The following is a 21,961-nucleotide window of genomic DNA, read 5'->3' on the forward strand; positions in this document are numbered from 1 at the left end:
TGGGATAAAACTGTTAGACTTCCAGGATCTAGTATGTCCTTTGACCGGCAGTTGGGGGGCAGTTTGCAGTAATGCTCTCCTCTCTGGCCATCAGCCTCTGAGACTGGAATAAGCAGAAACTGTGGAAGTACAGAAGTCTGGGCTCCAGCTGTGAGTAGACATGAAGTGACTTGTGTCAGGCTCTCCAGGATCTTTGGAAGTGTTAACTTTGATCTGGCAAAACCTCAGAACGTGCCTGAAGGTTGTTCTGGTCTGACTCTACTTGTGCTAAATACTTATTGTTTAGAAGATCCCTCAGTTGCTATTGATTTCTTCCACATCCACTGGGTCTTCAACAGGTAGATAAAGATGCAATTTTCTTTTCTTTTTTAACTTCTATATATGGTGGAAGTACTTTGTATACAACTTTTTAAAATTATTTTTGGCTGTGCTGGTTCTTCTTTGCTGTATGTGGGCTTTCTCCAGTTGTGGTGAGCAAGGGCTCCTCTTTACCTGCAGTGTGAGGCGCCTCGTTGCAGTGGCTTCCCTTGTTGTATAGCACAGACTCTAGGGCATTCGGGGTTCAGTAGTTGTGGTACATGGACTTAGGGGCCCTACTGCATGTGGGATCTTCCTGGACCAGGGATCAAACCCATGTCCACTGTATGGGCAGGTGGATTCATAACCACTGGGCCATCAGGGAAGTCCTTAACATTTTTTCAAAGATTTATTTTATTGAAGTATAGTTGACTTACAATTGTGTGTTAATTTCTGCTATACAGCAAAGTGATTCAGTTATACATATATATATATATATATATATATATGTATTTCTTTTTTCATACTTTTTTTATTATGATTTATCACAGGATATTGAATATAGCTCCCTGTGCTACACAGTAAGACCTTGTTGTTTATCCATCCTATATATACTAGTTTGCATCTGCTAACCCCAAACTTGCAGTCTACCCCTCCCCCACCTCCTACTCCCCAAGCAACCACCAGGCTGTTCTCTATGTCTGTGAGTCTGTTTCTGTTTCGTAGATAAGTTCATTTGTGTCATATTTTAGATTCCACATGTAAGGGACATATGGTATTTGTCTTCGTTAGAGAGGCAATTTTCACTCCAAAGTTCCTCTACTGGAATAGCATGTCATGCACAGAACTGATGGATGTCATTTAGGATAGTCATTCCCCCCTTGACCATAGGGTCGTAATGATTTTAGTCCTGCTTTATTAAAGAGTTATGCTTCTTCATTTCAGTAGGATGTGATGCCCAAAGTAATACGAGGGGTAGATGGTTATCATTCACATTGTGTGGGCTTGGGAATTCAGTAACACCCATGTTTCCCAACTCTTAGATAAAAAGTAACAGCCAAAAAAGCAGAATGGCAATGAGCAAATTGTTCACATCCAAGTGGTACCTGAAGCAGTGCTTGGCACATAGTTGGCAGTCAGCACTTCATAAATATTTGCTGAGTGAATGAATAAATAATGGTTTAACAACAGCAGAAAGACACTGTGCACTGGTCTTTTCTTTAGGTCACTTGTTCAAAGCTGGAGATAATTTTGCCCCTGGGGGACATTGGCAATGTCTGGAGACATTTTTTGTTGTCACAACTGGGCTGAAGGTTTTTATTGGCATGTAGAGGGGAGGGGCCTGGGACGCTAATAAACATCCTGCCATGCCCAGAACCACTCCTCACAACAAAGAATTATATGAATCCGAATATTAATAGTGCTGAGTTTGAGTTTGAATGATCCTGCCTTAGGTCTTTTTTTTAAAAAAAAGGTTTCATAAAAACATTTTTAAAAATACCTTTAATTTCCCTCCTGTTTATTATAGAAACAAAATTATATAAGATTTGTAAGACTACAGAAACATTCTGAATCATAGAAAACATAAGAATCTAGAGCTAAAAAATTCTGGATTTTTAACTAGATTCAAAAGGATTTACCATTGGATTTTTCTATGGCACAATGAGCCAAATGGATTTTTGAGTAGTTAAAATAGGGGCAAGAATGCATAGATTTGGTAGGGTTTTAAATTTAGCTCCCCACCCCCAGATTGTCCCCAAACAACAAGGTCACAACACAATAATACCATTTAAATAAATAGCTCCTTCCACATGGAAAAAAATTAATCTGCTTAGTGTAAAAGAGATTTTAAACCTTTAAAATGCACATAATCAATTAGTCATCTCTAGAAGTGTGGGATGCTATAGTCCAGACAAGCCAAAGCAGTGAGGAGTCTAAAAATCAATGTACCTGACACTTTACTGAGAAGCTCATCTAGCTGAAGCCCAGGATATGGTATTACCAGACAAGAAAGACTTAGGACAGTCTCTCTTTGCCCTTCTAAGTTGATTATATTTTAATTTTTCTGGGCATATGGCTTGAATTATGTTCTTGTACTCACCTCATTTCACTAACTACTATCTACCAGGGAACTACTAGATAGTGGTGAGTTAAATAGATCTGTTTAAATCTAAGTCACTATCTGAAGAACTCAGGGACTCAGGATATTTAAACTATCTTCACCCAACATACCACACATGTACACACACACAATGGAGTATCATTTAGTCATAAAAAAGAAAGAAATCTGCCTTTTGCAACACCAAGGATGTACCCTGAGAACATTATGCTAAGTGAGATACGTCAGACAAAAAAAAGTAGGGTGTGATCCCACTTACATGTGAATCTAAAACAAAGCTAAACTTACAGAAATAGAGAACAATGGTTATCAGGGTCTGTGGGTCGGGGAAACGGAGAGATGATGTTTGAGGTACAAACTTGCAGTTAGTACATCGATTAGTCCTGGAGATCTAATGCATAACACAGAAATTCTAGCCAACAGCATGGTAGTATAGACCAAAGCTGTTAACAGATTAGATCATAAAAGTTCTCAACATACACACACGCAAGGTAATTATGTGAGGGGACAGAGGTATTAGCTGACCTCACTGTGATAAACATTTCACAATACATAGGATCAAATCATCATGTTGTATACCTTAAGCTTACATAGCTTACATGTCAATAAGATCTCAATAAATCTGGAAAAATATCAACTTCATGCAGTGGGAAAGATGATCAGCTGTCCTTGGCTCAATTCCGCCACAGAAATTTCTTTAAAATTTTTTAAACATTAAAGAAGTAAATTTTTTAAAAATTTAAAAATTAATCTAAAAATTAAAAAATTTAATGGAAAAAATTTGAAAATTAAAACATTTTAAAAGTTAAAACATTTAAAAATCCTTTTAAAAAACGCTTCCCTCTGAGCTTTTGAAAAGAGGTTTCCTGTGGGTGGCACATCAGTGCTTCAGGGTCTTCTTACCTGGAGAAATGTCTTGGCCCACAGCCGTGACCTGACTTTCAGGACGGCGCTTTCTCCTCCTCCCAGTCGTCCCACTGCACAGGAGATCTGCAAGCACTCAATGTTTGTACAATTCTGCAAAAAACAGCAGCAGCGGTGGTGAATCAGTGTCTTTAAATCTCAGCAGAGAATCAACACTAGACTCAGTTTCTCTACATTCTGTGTCCTCAGAAGTCCTTGCTTAATCCATAAACTTTAAATAAAGAACAAATGCACTGAAATGATCAAGAAAAAACACGGTTTGGTAGGAAAGACGCATCCACATTGGTGGTACTGTAGAGCTAAAACGGATCATAAAATACAACGTGAAATTTAAGCTCCGTTCTAAGGTCTTCAAAACAATCATTCCACCACAGTGATTGAACCGCCTCATTTTATTTTCTCAGAACTCAGGAAGATATTACTTACAGACAAGCAAAGCACCTGACCCTGAACTAAGCAAATCCTGAAGCAGCTTCAGAGGAAGGTCCATGAGTCCATATTATCTCAGAGACCCAGTGATATTAACCCACTGACAAGTCTTTGTTCCATAACATTCTTCTGGCTAAATTACTTTCTAGTTATAGAGCAGAATCTTCTGCAAGTTCCAGCCATTAAGCTGGTGGCATTAATTTTTAATACTTTTATTGGAGCATAGTTGACTTACAATGTTGTGTTAGTTTCTGTTGTCCATTAAAATGAATGAGGAATTAGTTCTTCTGTATAAGTTGCATGCATGTTCAGAAGCATGGAGAGAAGGGTGTTTGGGAGTTGGGTGGGCAGATGGAAAGGAGGTAAAGAATGGTGGTAAAGAATCGTCCTATTTGTGCTAAGAAGTTTCCCTTTGATTCAGAAGGTCCTGAGGAAGCCTGTGAAGCATTTTAAGCAAGGGGTCTGATCATGTGTGTATTTCAGGAGAGAGGTGGTAGGTGAGGAAGAAGAGAAGGAGGAGGGTGGGATACAGGGAGGTTGATAAAGTCCAAGTAAGAGATGATGGGACCCTGGTACAATGGGAATGGAGAGAAGAAGATGAATTTTAGAGAAGTTTAGGAAGTAGAATAAATCCATGGTAGCCAACTTAAGACTGGGACAAAGGAGAGAGAGAAATGGGAGAGCTCTTTTGGCTTGGTGATAGAGTGGATAGGTACTGGCTTTACTGAGATTAGGAATTCTAATGGTGGGGGGTGAGGGGGTTCATGGAGACAGAGAGTTGTGCACATGTTGGATCTGGTGTGTTGATCAGACATCCAGAAAGATGATACAAAACAGGGCAGCGGTCCCCAACATTTTTGGCACCTGGGACCAGTTTCATGGAAGACAACTTTTCCATGGATGAGGGGTATATGTGTGTGTGTGTCTGGAGTGATGGTTTCTGGATGATTCAAGCACATTGCATTTATTGTGCACTTTATTTCTATTATTATTACATCATCTCCACTTAAGATCATCAGGCATTAGATCCTGGAGTTGGGGACCCCTGGTCTAGAGTATAGGCAGTCTGGGGGCTGAGATGGCAGGAGGCACTTAGGCATGACTGGAGTTAGGGTCAGGCAAGAATTTCTCTGAAACAGCAGACTCAGTGGGAGAGAAGAGGAAAGGCTGAGGATAGAATCCTGAGGTAAAGGAACACTTGGGGATGGAAAGAAAAGTCTGTGCAAAAGGCTAAGAAGGGGCAGTTCAAAAGGTAGGAAGAGAACCAGGAGAGAATGTTTTGGGGATGGCAAGGGATGTGATGATTTCAAGAAGTGATCAAGAGTATCACATGCCAAGGAGGGTTAGAAAGATAAGGTTTCTGTAAGCTGAGTAGCAAAAGGGAGAAGAGAGCTTCGGGAGAGGGGATGATAACTATTATACAAAACCAGCGGGGGCCAAGATGAGGAAGGCTAGGATGTTCTCAGGCGGAGAAGAAATTATAGCTCCGTGTTAACAGACACAAAGTTTTTCCTATGCAAATTGGAAATTATGATCCCCATACAGGATGCTGGCATTCTGCACTTTCAAATTCCTAATCAGAAATGGGATTCAGTAAGTTGTTTTTAACTAAACAAAAACTGTAGGAGGTCTTATTTAGCTTTTGATTTTAGAATAAACTTTGCATAATCACTCCCTATCCAGAAATGCTTTGACTCGAGGACATGGGGAGGTGGATGATTTACAATTGTTGAACCAATAAGAGAGAAAGGGAATAAAACTTGAGTTTCAGATATGGAAATCAAAGATCACCTTGCTCTCATCTGTAAGTAATAAGTTTCTATGATGTTCAGAAGTTAAAAATTTGTCTTGAAATAAAAATCTTTAATGAGAAAAAATAGGAAGGAAAAATCTGACCCTACAACAGAAATGTATATAATTTTCAAATGAATTTTAGTTTTTGATCTTTATTGCCTTGGTATATTCGTGAGAAATATGCTAAAGTGGAAAATGTACAATATATTCAGATCTCAATTTTCTAAATTGTTGATCCTCATAGTTTGGGACATTGGTTTGCCAGAGGGCTTTCTTATTGCTACTGAATATGAGAATTCTATCGCCGTCGATCCTTGTTTTCTTTCTTTAAAAATGTATTATTTATTAAATTTTAAATTGAGTTATAATTAAAATACATAATTGGGCTTCCCTGGTGGCTCAGTGGGTAAAGAATCTGTCTGCAATGCAGGAGACCTGGGCTTGATTCTTGAGTCAGGAAGATACCTTGGAGAAAGGAATAGCTACCCACTCCAGTACTCTTGCCTGGAGAATTCCATGGACAGAGGAACCTGGTGGGCTACAGTCCATGGGGTCACAAAGAATGGGATGCAACTGAGCAACTAACATAATTGATATATACCATTATTACTTTCAGGTATACAATGTATTGATTTGACACTTGTACGTATTGTGAAATGAGTACCATAGTCAGTCTAGTTAACATCCATCACCACGCATAGTTACAAATTTTTTTTCCTTGTGATGAGAGCTTTAGAGATCTATACTCTCAGCAACTTTCAAATATGCAATGTGGTATTGTTAATTGTAGTCACCAGGATGTATATTACACCCTTTTCAACTTAAATCACTGTTTTCTGTTCATTCATTCTTCCTGGAAGCTTTTTGAAAATAATCATACTAATTCCATTATTTTATCCTAATAGCACATAGATTCCCTACTCTTATAGTCTGAAAAACATTACAGTGCCATAAAGATGTACAGAAAGTTGAGTCATATCTGACAACTGCTACAGCTTTTTGCTATGTAACTACAGATACTTCTTTTATAATAAATGCTCCTCTCTTCATTTAACTGATTACATCAGACTCACTCCCTGCACTTTTGTGTCCATTTTTCATGTTTGAAACCTTTTATGTGGTTGGGATAAAATAAATGAATATCAGAGTATGTCCAAGACATACATTTTAACTAATTAAATGTTTATTGTCTTTTCTGTGGGGTCTGGGGGAGAAAAAATAGGCAAATACAAGTGTTCAGTCTGTTACCCTGACTTGAAAAATTCTGTTTTATACTGTTCTTTTGATATATATTTGTTTACTTTTTGCCCTATCCATCCCTATGTGTCTCAACTTCTGAAGTGTTAAGAGTATGGAGGTTTTATCATCATTTGTTGCAGTGATCAAAGATTCTTGGGGCAGCACCCTCATTATTTGTCAGGCCTGGCATATATTTTTTTAAAAACACATACATTTAGGTCCCTGGTGGTCCAGTGGTTAAGACTGTACTTCTACTGCAGGGGATGTGGGTTCAATCTCTCATTTGTGAACTAAGATCCCACATGCTGTATAGCATAGTCAAACATCTTTTTAAAAATAAAAATTTTAAAACACAAGTATTAAACAAAACAATATTTTAACCCTTTTAAAGCATACAGCTGGGCTTCTCAGGTGGCACTGGTCCCAAAGAACTTGCCTGCCAGTGCAGGAGACATAAGAAACATAAGTTCAATCCCTGTGTCAGGAAGATCCCCTGGAGAAGGGCATGGCAACCCACTTCAGCATTCTTGCCTGGAGAATCCCACAGACAGAGCAGCTTAGCGGGCTACAGTCCATGGGGTCGAAAAGAGTTGGACACAACTGAAGCATGCACGCACGCAAGCATACAGCTAATGGCATTAATATTCACAGTGGAATGAGTGGGAAAACAGAATTGAAAATGCTGAGTCACAGAATTCCCTGGTACTACAGTGGATAAGAATCTGTCTGCCAGTTCCGGGGACACTGGTTTAATCCCTGGTCCAGGAAGATTCCATATGCTGCAAAGCACCTAGGCCCGTGTGCTGCAACAAGAGAAGTCACAGCTATGAGAAGCTCATGTACCACACCCATGAGTAGCCCCTGCTTGCTGCAACTAGAGAAAGCCTGAGCAGAGATGAAGACTCAGTGCAGCCAAAAATAAATAATTTAAAAAAAAAAAAAAGAAAGTGCTGTGTCACGAATGCCATCCACAGTTTTACAAACGGCTGACTAAGCTCAGGCTAGATCTACCGCAGACCCCAATGCTTTGGGCCCAGAACATTTGCAAACACCATTCTTGACTCCTCCCGTGGAGCAGAGGATTGTGAGATCCAGGGATGGGGTAAGACACCTCAAGACCCACTGCACGGGCAGTGTTTCTCAAGGCTCACTCCAAACTCTCACCAGCTCAGTATCTGGGGACTGGCTGACGACTGAATCTTTGTCTTCTTAAAATGCACGATCAAGGTCACATTTTATGTTTCCATCATTACTTCTCCCATATAGCCTCCAGGGCAGGTTCAGAGGAGTGAAAAGGTTATATTGCAAAAAAAAAAAAAAAAAAAAAAAAGTCCCTTTTGCGTCTGAAATATGTACTGCCAAAAAAATTGGTCATATTTGAGTTTGGTAGGTGACTGAAAAATGGTACTTAAAGTTGAAAATTGAAAGCTCCTGCCCTTGGGAATTCTGTCCTGTCCAACCTCCCCTCTCAGATCTCCATGCTCTGAGATGACTCACCAGGATCTTTGCGGGGCTCTGTCTGTGAGGCTCCAGTTGAGGCACGTCTCTCCTCCTGACCAGATGAGGGATGGTGGAGTTTCGCAAAAATGCACTCAGCTCAGGGGTGTCCTCCCAGGGGGCAGCCGGCTGCACAGAGAGCCAGAGACATTACATCAGGTATAAGAACACTTGTTAGCTTTTTCATTAACCTTGAACACCAGGCGGTTTATTTTATTGACTATGATTCACCTAAGAATTCAGACACATTCTCACTAACCAGCAGCATCTCCATCAGCAAGATGAACTACACTGGGCGTCCCTGGCAGTCCAGGAAATGGCAACCCACTCCAGTATTCTTGCCTGGAAAATCCCATGGATGGAGGAGCCATCCATGGATGGAGGAGTCCATAGGGTTGCAAAGAGTCAGACATGACTGAGCTACTTCTCTTTCTTTCCCTGGCGGTCCTCTGGTTAAGACTCTGTGCTTCCACTGTAGGGGGCGAAGGTTCGCTGCCTGGTCAGGGAACTAAGATCCTACATGCCACATGGCAGACAAAACAAAACAAAAGATGAGCTACACTGGTGAGAAACAAGCCTCGATATTGTCCAATAATAGGAATTCCTAAAGCCTGGGGAATGCGCTGCTGGAACACTTATCTTGCAAGGATAAAATTTTAAGTGGGAGTTATTTCCTTGTAAGGACAGAGAGAATGTGGAAGTGACTTGGTAAGTGTGAGCCATCAGTTTCTCGTTACTTTCCTCTCGCTGTCTGGCAGGGAACTGAGGAGCATTCTGTACAGTGAGATGGATTCTGAGGTGGCAGAAAAGAGAGGGGCTGATGGTGGGAAAACAGCCAGATGTGGTCAAGGACCAACCTGGGCATGTCTGAGCCCCACGCCCTGTAACTGTAAGAAGAACTCCCTCAGGAGAGAACCATATTCTTTTTTTTAAATTAATTTTTCTTGGAGTATAGTTGCTTTACAATGTTGTGTTGGTTTCTACTGCACAGCAAAGTGAATCACCTATATGTATGTATGTATGTGTGTGTGTGTGTGTGTGTGTGTGTGTATATACACACGCCCCCTTTAAAGATTTCTTTCCCATTTAGGTCACTACAGACATTTGAGTAGAGTTCCCTATGCTATACAGTAGCTTCCATTAGTTATCTATTTTATGTGTTAGTTGCTCAGCTGTGTCCCACTCTGTGCAACCCCACGGCTGAAGCCTGGCAGGCTCTTCTGTCCATGGGATTCTCCAGGCAAGAATGCTGGAACGGGCTGCCATTCCCTTCTCACATAGCATCAATAGTGTATGGGCTTCCCAGGTGGCTCAGTGGTAAAGCAACCACCTACCAAGCAGGAGACGCAGCTTCGATCCCTGGGTCGGGAAGATCCCCTGGAGAAGGAAATGGAAAACCACTCCACTGTTCTTGCCTGGGAAATTCCATAGACAGAGGAGCCTGTCTGAGATGCAGTCCATTGGGTCACAAAGAGTTGGTCAGAACTTTGCAACTGAGCATGAGCATGATAAATAGTATCCATATGTCAATCCCAACTCCCAGTTCTTCCCACCCTTCTTCCCCCTCTGATGAACCATATTCTAATGAAAATGACTCTTCCCTAGCACCCCATGTGTGCACTGTGTTGTAATGGAGCTTGTTTTCAGCCCTAAGTTTGTTTGGCAAGTGTTCTAGAACTTACAATGTTATCTCAGGCTCCATGCTGGCCATATCTGCTCACCAAATAAACATTTTGGGAATCCCAATAAATGACAAATATTATCCGATTAAAATATTTTATTTTAGACTGACTGAGTATAAAGCCTGAATTTTTGGCTTCCTGCTACCCCTTCCCACCAGCACATCTTTTTCTACCTGGTCTCTTTTTGTAGTCACAAAAGCAATCCTAGTATGCTCATCTCTGTGGGATGAAAACAAGATATTCCTACACTGCAGCTGAAACGATAGTGCTCAGTACATCCTAAGAACCTAGAAAAATCTCCTGGATAAACAGAAAGATAAAGTCCAGGCCTCTTAGCAAGACTGCTCAGCCATGTGTGTTGGCCTCCACCTGTGCTCCAGTATCCTTTTTCACCAAGAGCCCAGAGCATCCTGCTCCCCAGCAGGTAGAACCATGTCACACTCCTGCCCTGCAGCAGGCTGATTCCCTGAGTCTGTTTGATGTTCTGGGTGATGGCTCTGTTCTCCACCTGCACAGTCATTGCCTGCCAACTGGTCTGAGTTGCCCCATGAGGAAAATATTTCTCATAGAATAATATTTCTCAGCAAACATAGAAAAGAAACCAAAACTCCAAACCAACGAATCAACCAACCAACCACAAAAAGCCAGAGAGGAAGGAGACTGGCAGGGAAAAGTCAGAGGCGGGGATATCAGACATAGGAGACCACCTGGGAGAAGCGTGATTCTATAGAAACCTAAGTAAAAGAAAGTTGCAAAAATAAGTGACAATTCCTTCTTTGCTATTTCTCCCAAGGAGAGGTGGACTCTAATCACCCCACTTAATCCTTGGTTGGTCTCAGGAACTTGCTTGACCATAAGAGTGTAGCAGAAAAGAAAAGTAAATAAAAAATATGTGACTAAGAATGTAAATCCTGCAGAAGAATAAAGAAAGGTTAGGACTAAAAGGATTCATTGAATCTGTCACCTAAGAAATTATGGAATATGATCCAGCAACTCCACTTCTGGATAGTTACCTGAAGAAAACAAAAATGCTAACTAGAAAAGTTATCTGCATTCACATTGACTGCAGCATTATATCCAATAGCCAAACCTGGAAGTAACCTCTGTGTCCACAGATGAATGGACAAAGAGAGTGTGGTATACATATACAATGATATTCAGCCAGAAAAAAGGAGGAAACTCTGCCATTTGAGACAAAATGGATGGACCTTGAGGGCATTATGCTAACTGAAATAAATCAGACAGAGAAAGACCTTATGATCTCACATACATGTGAATTCTTAAACTAACAAACAACCCCTCCCCCAAAAAATCTATGAAACAAACATATCTATACAGAGAATTGGAGAAGGAAATGGCAACCCACTCCAGTATTCTTGCCTGGAGAATCCCAGGGCCGGAGGAGTCTGTGGGCTGCCGTCTATGGGGTCGCACAGTCGGACACGACTGAAGTGACTCAGCAGAGCAGCATACAGAGAATAGACTGGTGGCTGCAAACGGGTGGGCACAAATTTCAGTTATAAAATAAGTAAGTTCTGGGGAGCTAATGTATAGATGGTGACTATAGGTAATAATACTGTATTGTATATTTGAAACTTCCTAAGAGAGTGGATCTAGAAGTTCCCATTCCAAGGAAAAAGAAATTTGTAACAATGTAAAGTGATGGATGTTAACTAGACATTGTGATCATTTTGCAATATATATAGATATTGAATACATTGTACATCTGAATCCAATAAAATGTTGCATGTCAATTAATTCTCAACTAAAGAACAATAACAAAAACAACAAGAAGTTATGGAGGCCCTCTCCTGAGCAGAAGACTGGGAGAGATGGAAACCGAACCACAAAACAAAAGAATGAATGGATTTAGAGAAGTGGATAATTATTTCAAGAAGTATGAAATTAAATCTCAGTCTTCTTCTCATATGAACTAATGCCTAATGGTGAAGAGAAGAGATACAGCTTCATCCTCCAAATATGAAAGCAACAAAACAAAATAAAACATGAATATTCTTAGTAGCTGCTTGTAAGGAGACAAAAGATAGTAACAAAACTTTAAGGGCATATAGAGGATACTGGTGAAAAAACTTATGACCATTATAGAAAAGATTATTGACAGCTTTTTAAAATGAGGGAGAGCTACACAGTAATTTAGAAAGATACACAATCTTAGAGGAAAAGGCAGATTATAAAATCGCATATAAGATTTTAAAAAATGAATGTTTACTTACATTGTGTATCAAAAATAGGACTATTTAGAATAGCCGTCTAATTGTTACCACCAGTGGTGGAGTTTTAATGATATTAAAGAAGTTTTGCTAATTACTTTTTAGGTGTGACAATGGTATTATGGATTTCTAAAAAGCATCCTTAATTATTGGCAACATACAACAAAATGTTTATGGGTGAAACAAAAACATAAGCTAATAGATAAATAGAAAATAGAACAGTAAATGGGCAATGACATTACTAGAAATCAAATATTTTCTTCTTTATGTTTTTGCATCTTGCCTGATACACTCCTTTGATGGACATTTAGTATCTCTCAATATGACAACCAAGAAGATTATAATAAGAGTAAAAGAGAACTAAGGAAGTAGGGACAGCAATACAGCTTGGCTAACAAATGGAGGGAGAAACAATCCATTCTTGAAAGAGGATACAGAGGCAAGTTATTTGCTTCTAGTTTGTTTTGAAGACAGAGGCAATTTAAGTAACTTTAATTTGCTCTGAGGAAGGAAGGAGTAGAGAGGAACAGGTTGCAGATACTGGAAACGGGGAATACTTGAGACAGCAAAGTTAAACTCCGAATTGGGAGAAGGACTCTCCTCTGGAAGTGCTGGAGAGGAGCTAAGGATGAGGGAGAGAGGATTAGAAATTGGCGGGGATGGGAAAGGGGTCATTTGAAGACTGTCTTGCTTTAAGGCCATTGGCCAATGGTAATGATGTTTGAGAGATAAGATAGAAGATACAGGGAATGTCTGAAGGTCTGGAGAAGCCGCTGAGGAGAATGAGAGGGAGTGGCCATCAGCCGGCTGAGGAGACAGCAGATGCTGCTGCCCAGTGAGCACCAGGCCCCATCCACGTGTAACATGCCCACAGGCCAAGTGGTCGAGAAGCCAGAATCTGGGATCCAGCAGGAGGGAGATGGTCAGGCCAGGGACTCGGAAAGCACAGAGGACAAGGGAGGTGGCATAAGGGAGCTTGTAAAAGGATGCTGTAACCAACTCATCATAGGTTCCAGGCTTGGCAGGAAAGAAAGTATAGCCAAAGGCAGTCTTGAGGGTGGGGTGGGTTAACTGACTCAGAGAAAGTTTTTGTATCAAGAAAGAAAAGGGCTAGTGGAGGAAGGAAGTGAGAAAAATAGAAAGATAGGAGAGTGATTTATTAGAGTCTTGGATGCTGAACTATTTCAGAGGTAAGGACTTGGAGGGGATGTTCAAAGCACTGGGATAATGGGATGCATGGGAGTGAGAGCAAGGGTCAGCCATATGGGCTTTGCAATATTTCAGGACAATGGCAGGTGGGCGATGCATTAGCTCAGGGAGACTCATGGATGGAGAATCTGGTAGAGAAGTCTTTGCGGGGGTCTCCAACTTCCGGGATCTAATGCCTGATGATCTGAGGTGGAACTGATGTAATAATAATAGAAATAAAGTCCATAATAAATGTAATGTGCTTGAATCATCCCCAAATCATCAGTCCATATCCTAGTCTGTGGAAAAATTATCTTCCACTAAACCAGTCCCTGTTGCCAAAAAGGTTGGGGACCGCTGTTTTATAGTGTAAGATTAAAACTTGAGCTGAGACAGAAAATTCAGAATTGTGGAAATCTTTAAGATTCCCTTATATGTTTTCCATCATATGCTCAGGTGTTTGTGTGTGTACATGTGGTGTGTGTTATGTGTATAGTTTTTGAGATTTAGCATGTGCAATTTCTTCTTTTGATAGGCCACTGGAAGGTATGTTAACCCTGTAGGTAACCAAATTATAGAGCAGAGATGCTGCAAAGAACTAGTGAATATATATATATTTTTAATTCTCAAGGTATAGCCTACTATTGGGCTTCCATGGTGGCTCAGAAGGTAAGGAATCTGTCTGCAATGCAGGAGACCTGGGTTTGGTCTCTGGGTCGGGAAAGATACCCTAGAGAAGGGAATGGCAACCCACTCTAGTATCCTTGCCTGGAGAATTCCATGGACTAGAGGAGCCTGGCAGGCTACAGTCCATGGGGTCACAGAGTTGGACACAGATGAGCAACTAACACTTTCAGTCTACTATTACTGTCAGTAGCAGCAGCAAAGCAGTAGCTGTAGTATATAACAGCTGTGGTAAAACAACAGCCCAAAGAGAAGAAAACCCTTCACCTTCCTATGTGTTTATACTGGATGCCGCTGTGTAGAGGGAAAGTTAGGACACATCCTATTGTGATGCGCCCTGGTGTACCATTACTCACAAGTATTTCTAAGTGGTTTCTCCATAAGACCCAGGACTTGCTCTGAGATACAGAATGAATGTATCACACAGCAGGGGTTGATAAAATGTATTTCTTCCTTTTAGTGACAGTGTTTTACAAATAGAGGAACGCTGCTCTCAAGTACCATCATCAAAGTCCAATGGCTCGCAACCCAGTTTTCTCAAATGGCATTCCAGAAATTATTTCAAAAAAACAAAACGAAACAAAAATACAACCCCCCCAAACAAGGTAGAAGTTATCCAAGAAATGTAAACAACAGTTAAAGGCTATTTTCCAGATGAACTTTGTTAGCCTGTTTCACCATGGATCACAAACCCACAGGTAAAGTTTTTCCTCAAGCTGAAATCCTTTGGGCTGAGGGATGCTGGCCTCTTAGCGCCCAGGTTAGGCAGACTTTCAGGTTCAGGGTAACGTTTGCTATGTGCTATGGGAAGCTAGTGGTAAACACTAACATATTTCTTCAGAACATCATGAAAATTGCTTCTTTCTGCAATAAGGAAACAATTGTTAGTAAATAGGGTTCTCTCCCCAGCTGTTAGTCAGATTCTGACCCCAACAGGAGTTTTCTATTTTCATAAATCTTCACAAACTCTTCACTCTGTTATAGGTTTAAATTTATGGATTAAAGGGATAGTGTGTGGCTGGAACGTGCAATATAGTTGGAAATGCAGCTCTGGAAGAAAAGAGTTGGGTGACATTAGATTAAAGTCCGTGAATCCAAATAAACTCAGCACATAGTATTTTTTCAGGCTATTTGTCACTTGTCTTTGGATTCCAGGTATTTCTCATCCATAAAAGGCAGTTGCCTTTTTCTCATGTTACTCTGTGTCTGTAATTAAATCGAAACAGAGATGAGACCAGGGGGTCGGTCCACCATGTCATTTTCTTTAAGACGTAAATGTTCAGGATTTGCTGGGAGAGAATAAAAGCCACAATTGTCTTTTAACCTCCTGAACAGTACAGCAAAGCAGAACTGAAAGAAGCAATTCACTCTCCTGGTGATTTTGAAGCTTAGCTGCTGGACATGTATTTTTAAAATTTTGAAGTATAGATGAGAATTTGGAAACCATCTTAAAGAGAAGATAAGGCAAAGAGAAACAGACCCCAGAAAGTATATTGTCTTTGGTGGCTGAAGGTAATGTTGTAAGTAAGACTACTGACAGCTAGTGTTTGAGGTAAGAGGTGGATGAAATTCCTGTATCAGAGGGAACAGGAGAGTGGGAGAAAGAGAGAGGAAAAAAGAAAGGAGGCAAGGAGGAGGAAAGAAAGAAAAAAGGAGGGAGGAGAAAGGGAGAGAGAGTTTGGTCTGAGAGAGCTGCTGACCTAGGAAGCAACAAGTATCCTGCATTCTGAAGCAACAAGCAGCAGTGAGTACTATAAATGGAGGCAATGATGAAGGAAGAAAACTCTCTTAAGGATAAAACAAAACTATGCAAGTTTGCCAAGCCACTGTCTGCGGCCCGCTGATTTTAAAAAAACAATTTGCCGGGCTATAATCCCTGCTGAACAGTTTCTGGGTTTCTGCTTTCCATGTCTGCGCTATCTGGTTGTAATTTGGACTTCCTGTGGGAACAGTCTTGTTCAAGAGATCAGTTCTCAGTTGTAACTTTCTGCTTTCCACAGCTCCGAGGACAGTTCTTTACACCTTGGCTTTTTCTCTTGCTATTGGTCATCCTAGTCTAGTCCCTGTCAGATTATTTTCTCCTCAGGATTTCCCTCTCTTGAATTTAGCCCCAGAAGATTCAATCATGATCTTAACACAGGTTGGATCTGACCACCTTGTCTGTCGCCCTGTCTCCCAGCATCTCATACTTGGCTGTTACTGATGAAATCTTGCCAATTAAAAAAAAAAAAAAAGGCCTTGTCTCTTTGTGCAACTTTGGTTCCTTAATCATGTTTGCTTACTTAGCTTCATTGTATCGAGAGATCATAGCCTATCTGAAGGACCTTACTGACCCCAGGAGAGAGTCCACCAACATAAGAAATTTGGTAGTTTGAAGTCATTATTTTACTGCCTTTAGAATATTTTAAAAATACTTTATCCAACTCCAAAATTCTATTCCAAGAAGGATCTGGAACAAATTAGATTTAATGGATTGGTCTGAGTGTTGCAGACAGTTTGTTTCAAAATGCTTTAAATGGTAGAATATGGGGAAATCACATTCAAATCCCGTGTCCCTGCCCTGGACCGTGAAGTCTGGAGGCAGAACCTTTATGATTGCTTCTGCCCAAAGCAGGCAGAACCTGCTTCTGCCCCTGGGATTATAGAAGACTGATAAAGTGGAGCCATCATGGGAGGAACAGAAAACCAAAGACTGCAACCTTTTCATTGGGAGGCAGGGGTAAAAGCAGGGGTGACAGTGACACCCCCAGGTGCCACGCCTCACGCTTGCTTGAGCTGTGCACCACAAGCGGTTGTGCACCTCAGCTCACTCAAGCTTTTCCTGAACGCCACCATCTCCCCGGGGCATCCATCCACCCCTGTACTCAGATGTTTGAACAGGGCCACGGAGAAGACTGAGTGAATCCCCACGAAGCCTAATATAAAGCAAGTACTGACACTTAAAAACCTCACTGACTTCTGCTTGCATCCTCCATCTCCCCCAACCCTTAGTTGTTGATGGTCTGTATTTGGGCAACAAATGAGGTGCATGTGGGTGAGGTCTTGTGCCCAGTGTCTCCTGAGACAGTCACAGGTCTTAGGAGAAAGTGAATAGGATGGTGGCTTTCCAACATGGTCAATGTCTGTTCATCAAACCTTGTGGACATTCAGGTAACTGATGGGATAACCAGACAGTAATACTTCTTGTTACAACTGAGTCCCATCAGGCCTATTCAGACTTTGAGGCTTATGTGAGCACAGTAGCATTTGGAATGCATATTCAATTTATAGGCAGGTTATATTTCAGAAGATTTTCAGCTAGAAGTTTGGCACTCCAAATACCTTTCTCTTTGGAAATCGGGCCAACCCACAGGAAAACCTACTTTACCCACAATATGGCTTTGATGCATACAACTAAGTATTTGCAATAAAAAATAAAGTTAGAGAGGTTACTCCAGGTGTAATTTTTAAAATAAAAAAATGATTGTGTTAAGTACATTATATTAAATACTGATAGATTTAAACAGAGTAAGCCTTATGGAGATTCTGCAGAGGACATCTGGGGAATTTTAAGTTTCAGGGTTGGTGGCACTGATTCCTTAAAGTGAGTGGCCTAGAAAATGTTTCAAAGGAAATCTGATGGTTTCTAATTCATAAGCCAATTTCCTTAAAATATGTGAGAGTTGGAGTCAGTGAAGGAGTGAAATGAATAAAAATGAGATATTTATATATTATACAGGAGGAGAAGCTGACTAAAAATTGTATGTGAACACAAGAGAAAGAGATTTTTCTGAAGGGAAATCAACAGACTGTCTGGAGAGGAAAATATGATGGGAAACTTTGGAAATCCTCTGGAGGAAACTTCAAAAAGTAGACAGTTCCTCCTCTGACAGGTCCATGGTCGGGACATTTTGGTGGCTCATCCAGTGGAGACTGGAGCATCCTCAGAAAGACTTGCAGATGCAGAGGTTTCAAGAGGCACTCACTTCCTATGGCTCTACTTACAAAGGAATCATAGAACCATATAGTAAGGAAATTTACCTTAGTCCAGCCAGTGGTAAGATTGAATGTGCATGTGCGTGCTCAGTTGCTCAGTTATAATCCTACTCTTTTCAACCCTATGGACTATAACCCATCCAGCTCCTCTGTCCATGGGATTTTCCAGGCAAGAATACTGGAGTGCATTGCTATTTCCTCCTCCAGAGGATATTCCAGACCCAGGGATCGAACCTGCATCTCCTGCATTGCAGGCAGATGTTTTACCACTGAGCCACCTAGGAAGCCACAAGATGTAATGCTGTGATTTAATTTTGCCTATACAAATATATTTCTGCCTCCCTTTTCATTATTACAGATCTACCATCTCTCTGCTTCTCAGTTAAAGAGCTAAGTTAAAAAAATTAGCTACTTTAAGATAAAACTATCAGTACTCCAATAAAAAATACCCTTGCAATTAGCTTTGTTGCAAGAATCTGAAATCGATATTAGACTTAAAAATTTACCCAGCCTATTCTTTTGATGGTAATAAGATATAACAAATAATTTGCTAATTTCCAATTTATATTTAAGTCAGTGAGTAGACTGTTTAGCTTTGCATTACCCAGAAAGAAATTGCCAAGTAAATTAATAGTGACTTCAACAAGAAATTATTTACTATCTTAAAAGGAAAGTAATTTTCAAATATTCTCAATTGTTTATAGCTATTCATGTAAAAAATATGCTGATTATAAAATTTTAAAATCTATTTACTGATAAAAGGTCATTTAGATTCTTTGGGTCATACTTGTTAAATAGAGGTAAAAGTACTTTGAGAACCTGAAAGTAATAATATTTCAAGTTTTTCATGAATTCAAAATTTTAAGAACTCATGACTTGTTATAATTAGTTATTTTATTGTGGTCTTACTTTCTATTGTAATCAAATCTTATTTTTTAATGATATGGTTTTTTAAAATACACGTATATATTTATTTATTTGGCTGAGCCGGATCTTAGTTACTGCACATAGGATCTTTAATTGTGGCATTAGAATTTTTAGTTGCACATGCAGGATCTAGTTCCTTGGTTAGGGATCGAACCTGGGACCCCTGCATTGGGAGGACAGAGTCTTAGCCACTGGACCACCAGAGAAGTATCTGTAAACAAATCTTGTATTATGTTTCTATAGAAAAGGTTTTATAAAATGAGCATAACTAAGTTGCATTTTGCACTAGCCTTGGAAAGATTTTTGATCAAAATCTACACTTTAAGGAACAACTGGGTAGCAGGGAATGTAGGTAATGGGAATATACTCCCACCTAGCTTGTACCAACTTGTGAAGGTTTAAGACTAGTTATCTATTGGTACAGTTCCAGCCAGTGTAAATGATCATTAAATTGCAACAAAGAAAAAATAACTCACAACCAACACAATTCAGTTCAGTTCAGTTGCTCAGTCATGTCCAACTCTTTGTGACCCCATGGACTGCAGCACGCCAGGCTTCCCTGTCCATCACCAACTCCTGGAGCCTGCTAAAACTCATAGGCATCGCGTCGGTGATGCCATACAACCATTTCATCCTCTGTCGTCCTCTTCTCCTGCCTTCAATCTTTCCCAGCATCAGGGTCTTTTCCAATGAGTCAGTTCTTCGCATCAGGTGGCCAAAGTATTGGAGTTTCAGCTTCAGCATCAGTCCTTCCAATGAATATTCAGGACTGATTTCCTTTAGGATGGACTGCCTGGATCTCCTTGCAGTCCCATGGACTCTCAAGAGTCTTCTCCAGCACCACAGGTCAAAAGCATCAATTCTTCAGCGCTCAGCTTTCTCTATAGTCCAACATTCACATCCATACGTGACTACTGGAAAAACCATAGCCTTGACTAGATGGACCTTTGTTGGTAAAGCAATGTCTCTGCTTTTTAATATGCTGTCTAGGTTGGTCATAGCTTTTCTTCCAAGGAGCAAGTGTCTTTTTATTTCATGGCTGCAATCACCATGTGCAGTGATTTTGGAGCCCCCAAAATAAAGTCTCTCACTGTTTCCATTGTTTCCTCATCTATTTGCCATGAAGTGATGGGACCAGATGCCATGATGTTAGTTTTCTGAATGTTGAGTTTTAAGCCAACTTTTTCACTCTCCCTTTTGACATTCATCAAGAGGCATTTTAGTTCTTCTTTGCTTTCTGCCATAAGGGTGGTGTCATCTGCATATCTGAGGTTATTGATATTTCTCCCAGCAATCTTGATTCCAGCTTGTGCTTCATCCAGCCTGGCATTTCTCATGGTATACTCTGCATAGAAATTAAATAAGTAGGGTGACAATATACAGCCTTGACATACTCCGTTCCCGATTTGGAACAAGTCTGTTCCATGTCCAGTTCTAACTGTTGCTTTTTGACCTGCATACAGATTTCTCAGGAGGCAGGTCAGGTAGTCTGGTATTCTCATCTCTTTAAGAATTTTCCACAGTTGTTGTGATCCACACAGTGAAAGGCTTTGGCATATTCAATAAAGCAGAAGTAGATGTTTTTCTGGAACTCTCTTGTTTTTTTTCGATGATCCAACAAATGTTGGTGATTTGATCTCTGGTTCCTCTGCCTTTTCTAAATACAGCTTGTAAGTTCACAGTTCACATACTGTTGAAGCCTGGCTTAGAGAATTTTGAGCATTACTTTGCTAGCGTATGAGATGAGTGTAATTGTGTGGTAGTTTGAACATCCTTTGATTTTGCTTTCTTTGGAATTGGAATGAAATCTGACCTTTTCTAGTCCTGTGGCCACTGCTGAGTTTTCCAAATTTGCTGGCATATTGAATGCAGCACTTTCACAGCATCATCTTTTAGGATTTGAAATAGTTCAACTGGAATTCCATCACCTCCACTAACTTTGTTCGTAGTCATGCCTCCTAAGGCCCACTTGACTTTGCATTCCAGGATGTCTGGCTCTAGGTGAGTGATCACACCATGGTGGTTATCTGGGTCATGAAGATCTTTTTTGTACAGTACTTCTGTGTATTCTTGCCACCTCTTCTTAATATCTTCTGCTTCTATTAGTTCCATACCATTTCTGTCCTTTATTGTGCTCATCTTTGCCTGAAATGTTCACTTGGTATCTCTAATTTTCTTGAAGAGATCTCTAGTCTTTCCCATTCTATTGTTTTCCTCTATTTCTTTGCATTATCACTGAGAAAGGCTTTCTTATCTCTCCTTGTTATTCTTTGGAACTCTGCATTCAAATGGGTATATCTTTCCTTTTCTCCTTGCCTTTAGCTTCTCTTCTTTTCTCAGCTATTTGTAAGGCCTCCTCAGACAACCATTTTGCCTTTTTGCATTTCTTCTCCTCGGGGATGGTCTTGACCATTGCCTCCCAGAGTGTCACAAATCTCCGTCCATAGTTCTTCAGACACTCTGTCTATCAGATCTAATCCCTTGAATCTATTTCTCATCTCCACTGTATAATTGTAAGGGATTTGATTTAGGTCGTATCTGAATGGTCTAGTGATTTTCCCTACTTTCTTCAATTTAAGTCTGAATTTGGCAATAAAGAGTTCATGATCTGAGCCACAGTCAGCTCCTCATCTTGTTTTTGTTGATTGTATAGAGCTTCTCCATCTTTGGCTGCAAAGAATATAATCAATCTGATTTCAGTATTGACCATCTGGTGATGTCCATGTGTAGAGTCTGCTCTTGTGCTGTTGGAAGAGGGTGTTTGCTATGACCAGTGCATTCTCTTGGCAAAACTCTGTTAGCCTTTGACCTGCTTTGATTTGTACTCCAAGGTCAAATTTGCCTGTTATTTCAGGTATCTCTTGACTTCCTACTTTTGCATTCCCGTCCCCTATAATGAAGAGGACATCTTTTTTGGGTGTTAGTTCTAGAAGGTCTTGCAGGTCTTCATAGAATCATTCAACTTCAACTTCTTC

The 21,961-nt window shown here is 40.4% G+C and overlaps 1 protein-coding gene across 2 annotated transcripts in view; it reads right to left on the minus strand.

Moving 5' to 3' along the window:
- Window positions 1-21,961, minus strand: part of ITGA8 (integrin subunit alpha 8) — a 190,197-nt gene that overhangs the window by 24,064 nt on the left and 144,172 nt on the right. For both annotated transcript variants that reach the window (XM_020881335.2, XM_020881336.2), the window contains exons 26-27: window positions 8,300-8,428; window positions 3,320-3,433 (exon numbers count right to left, since the gene is read on the minus strand). In XM_020881335.2, coding sequence (XP_020736994.2) covers window positions 3,320-3,433; window positions 8,300-8,428 — 243 coding nt within the window. The remainder of the gene's footprint in view (window positions 1-3,319; window positions 3,434-8,299; window positions 8,429-21,961) is intronic.

The sequence above is a fragment of the Odocoileus virginianus genome, chromosome 9 (assembly GCF_023699985.2).
Source record: "Odocoileus virginianus isolate 20LAN1187 ecotype Illinois chromosome 9, Ovbor_1.2, whole genome shotgun sequence".
Lineage (NCBI taxonomy): Eukaryota > Metazoa > Chordata > Mammalia > Artiodactyla > Cervidae > Odocoileus > Odocoileus virginianus.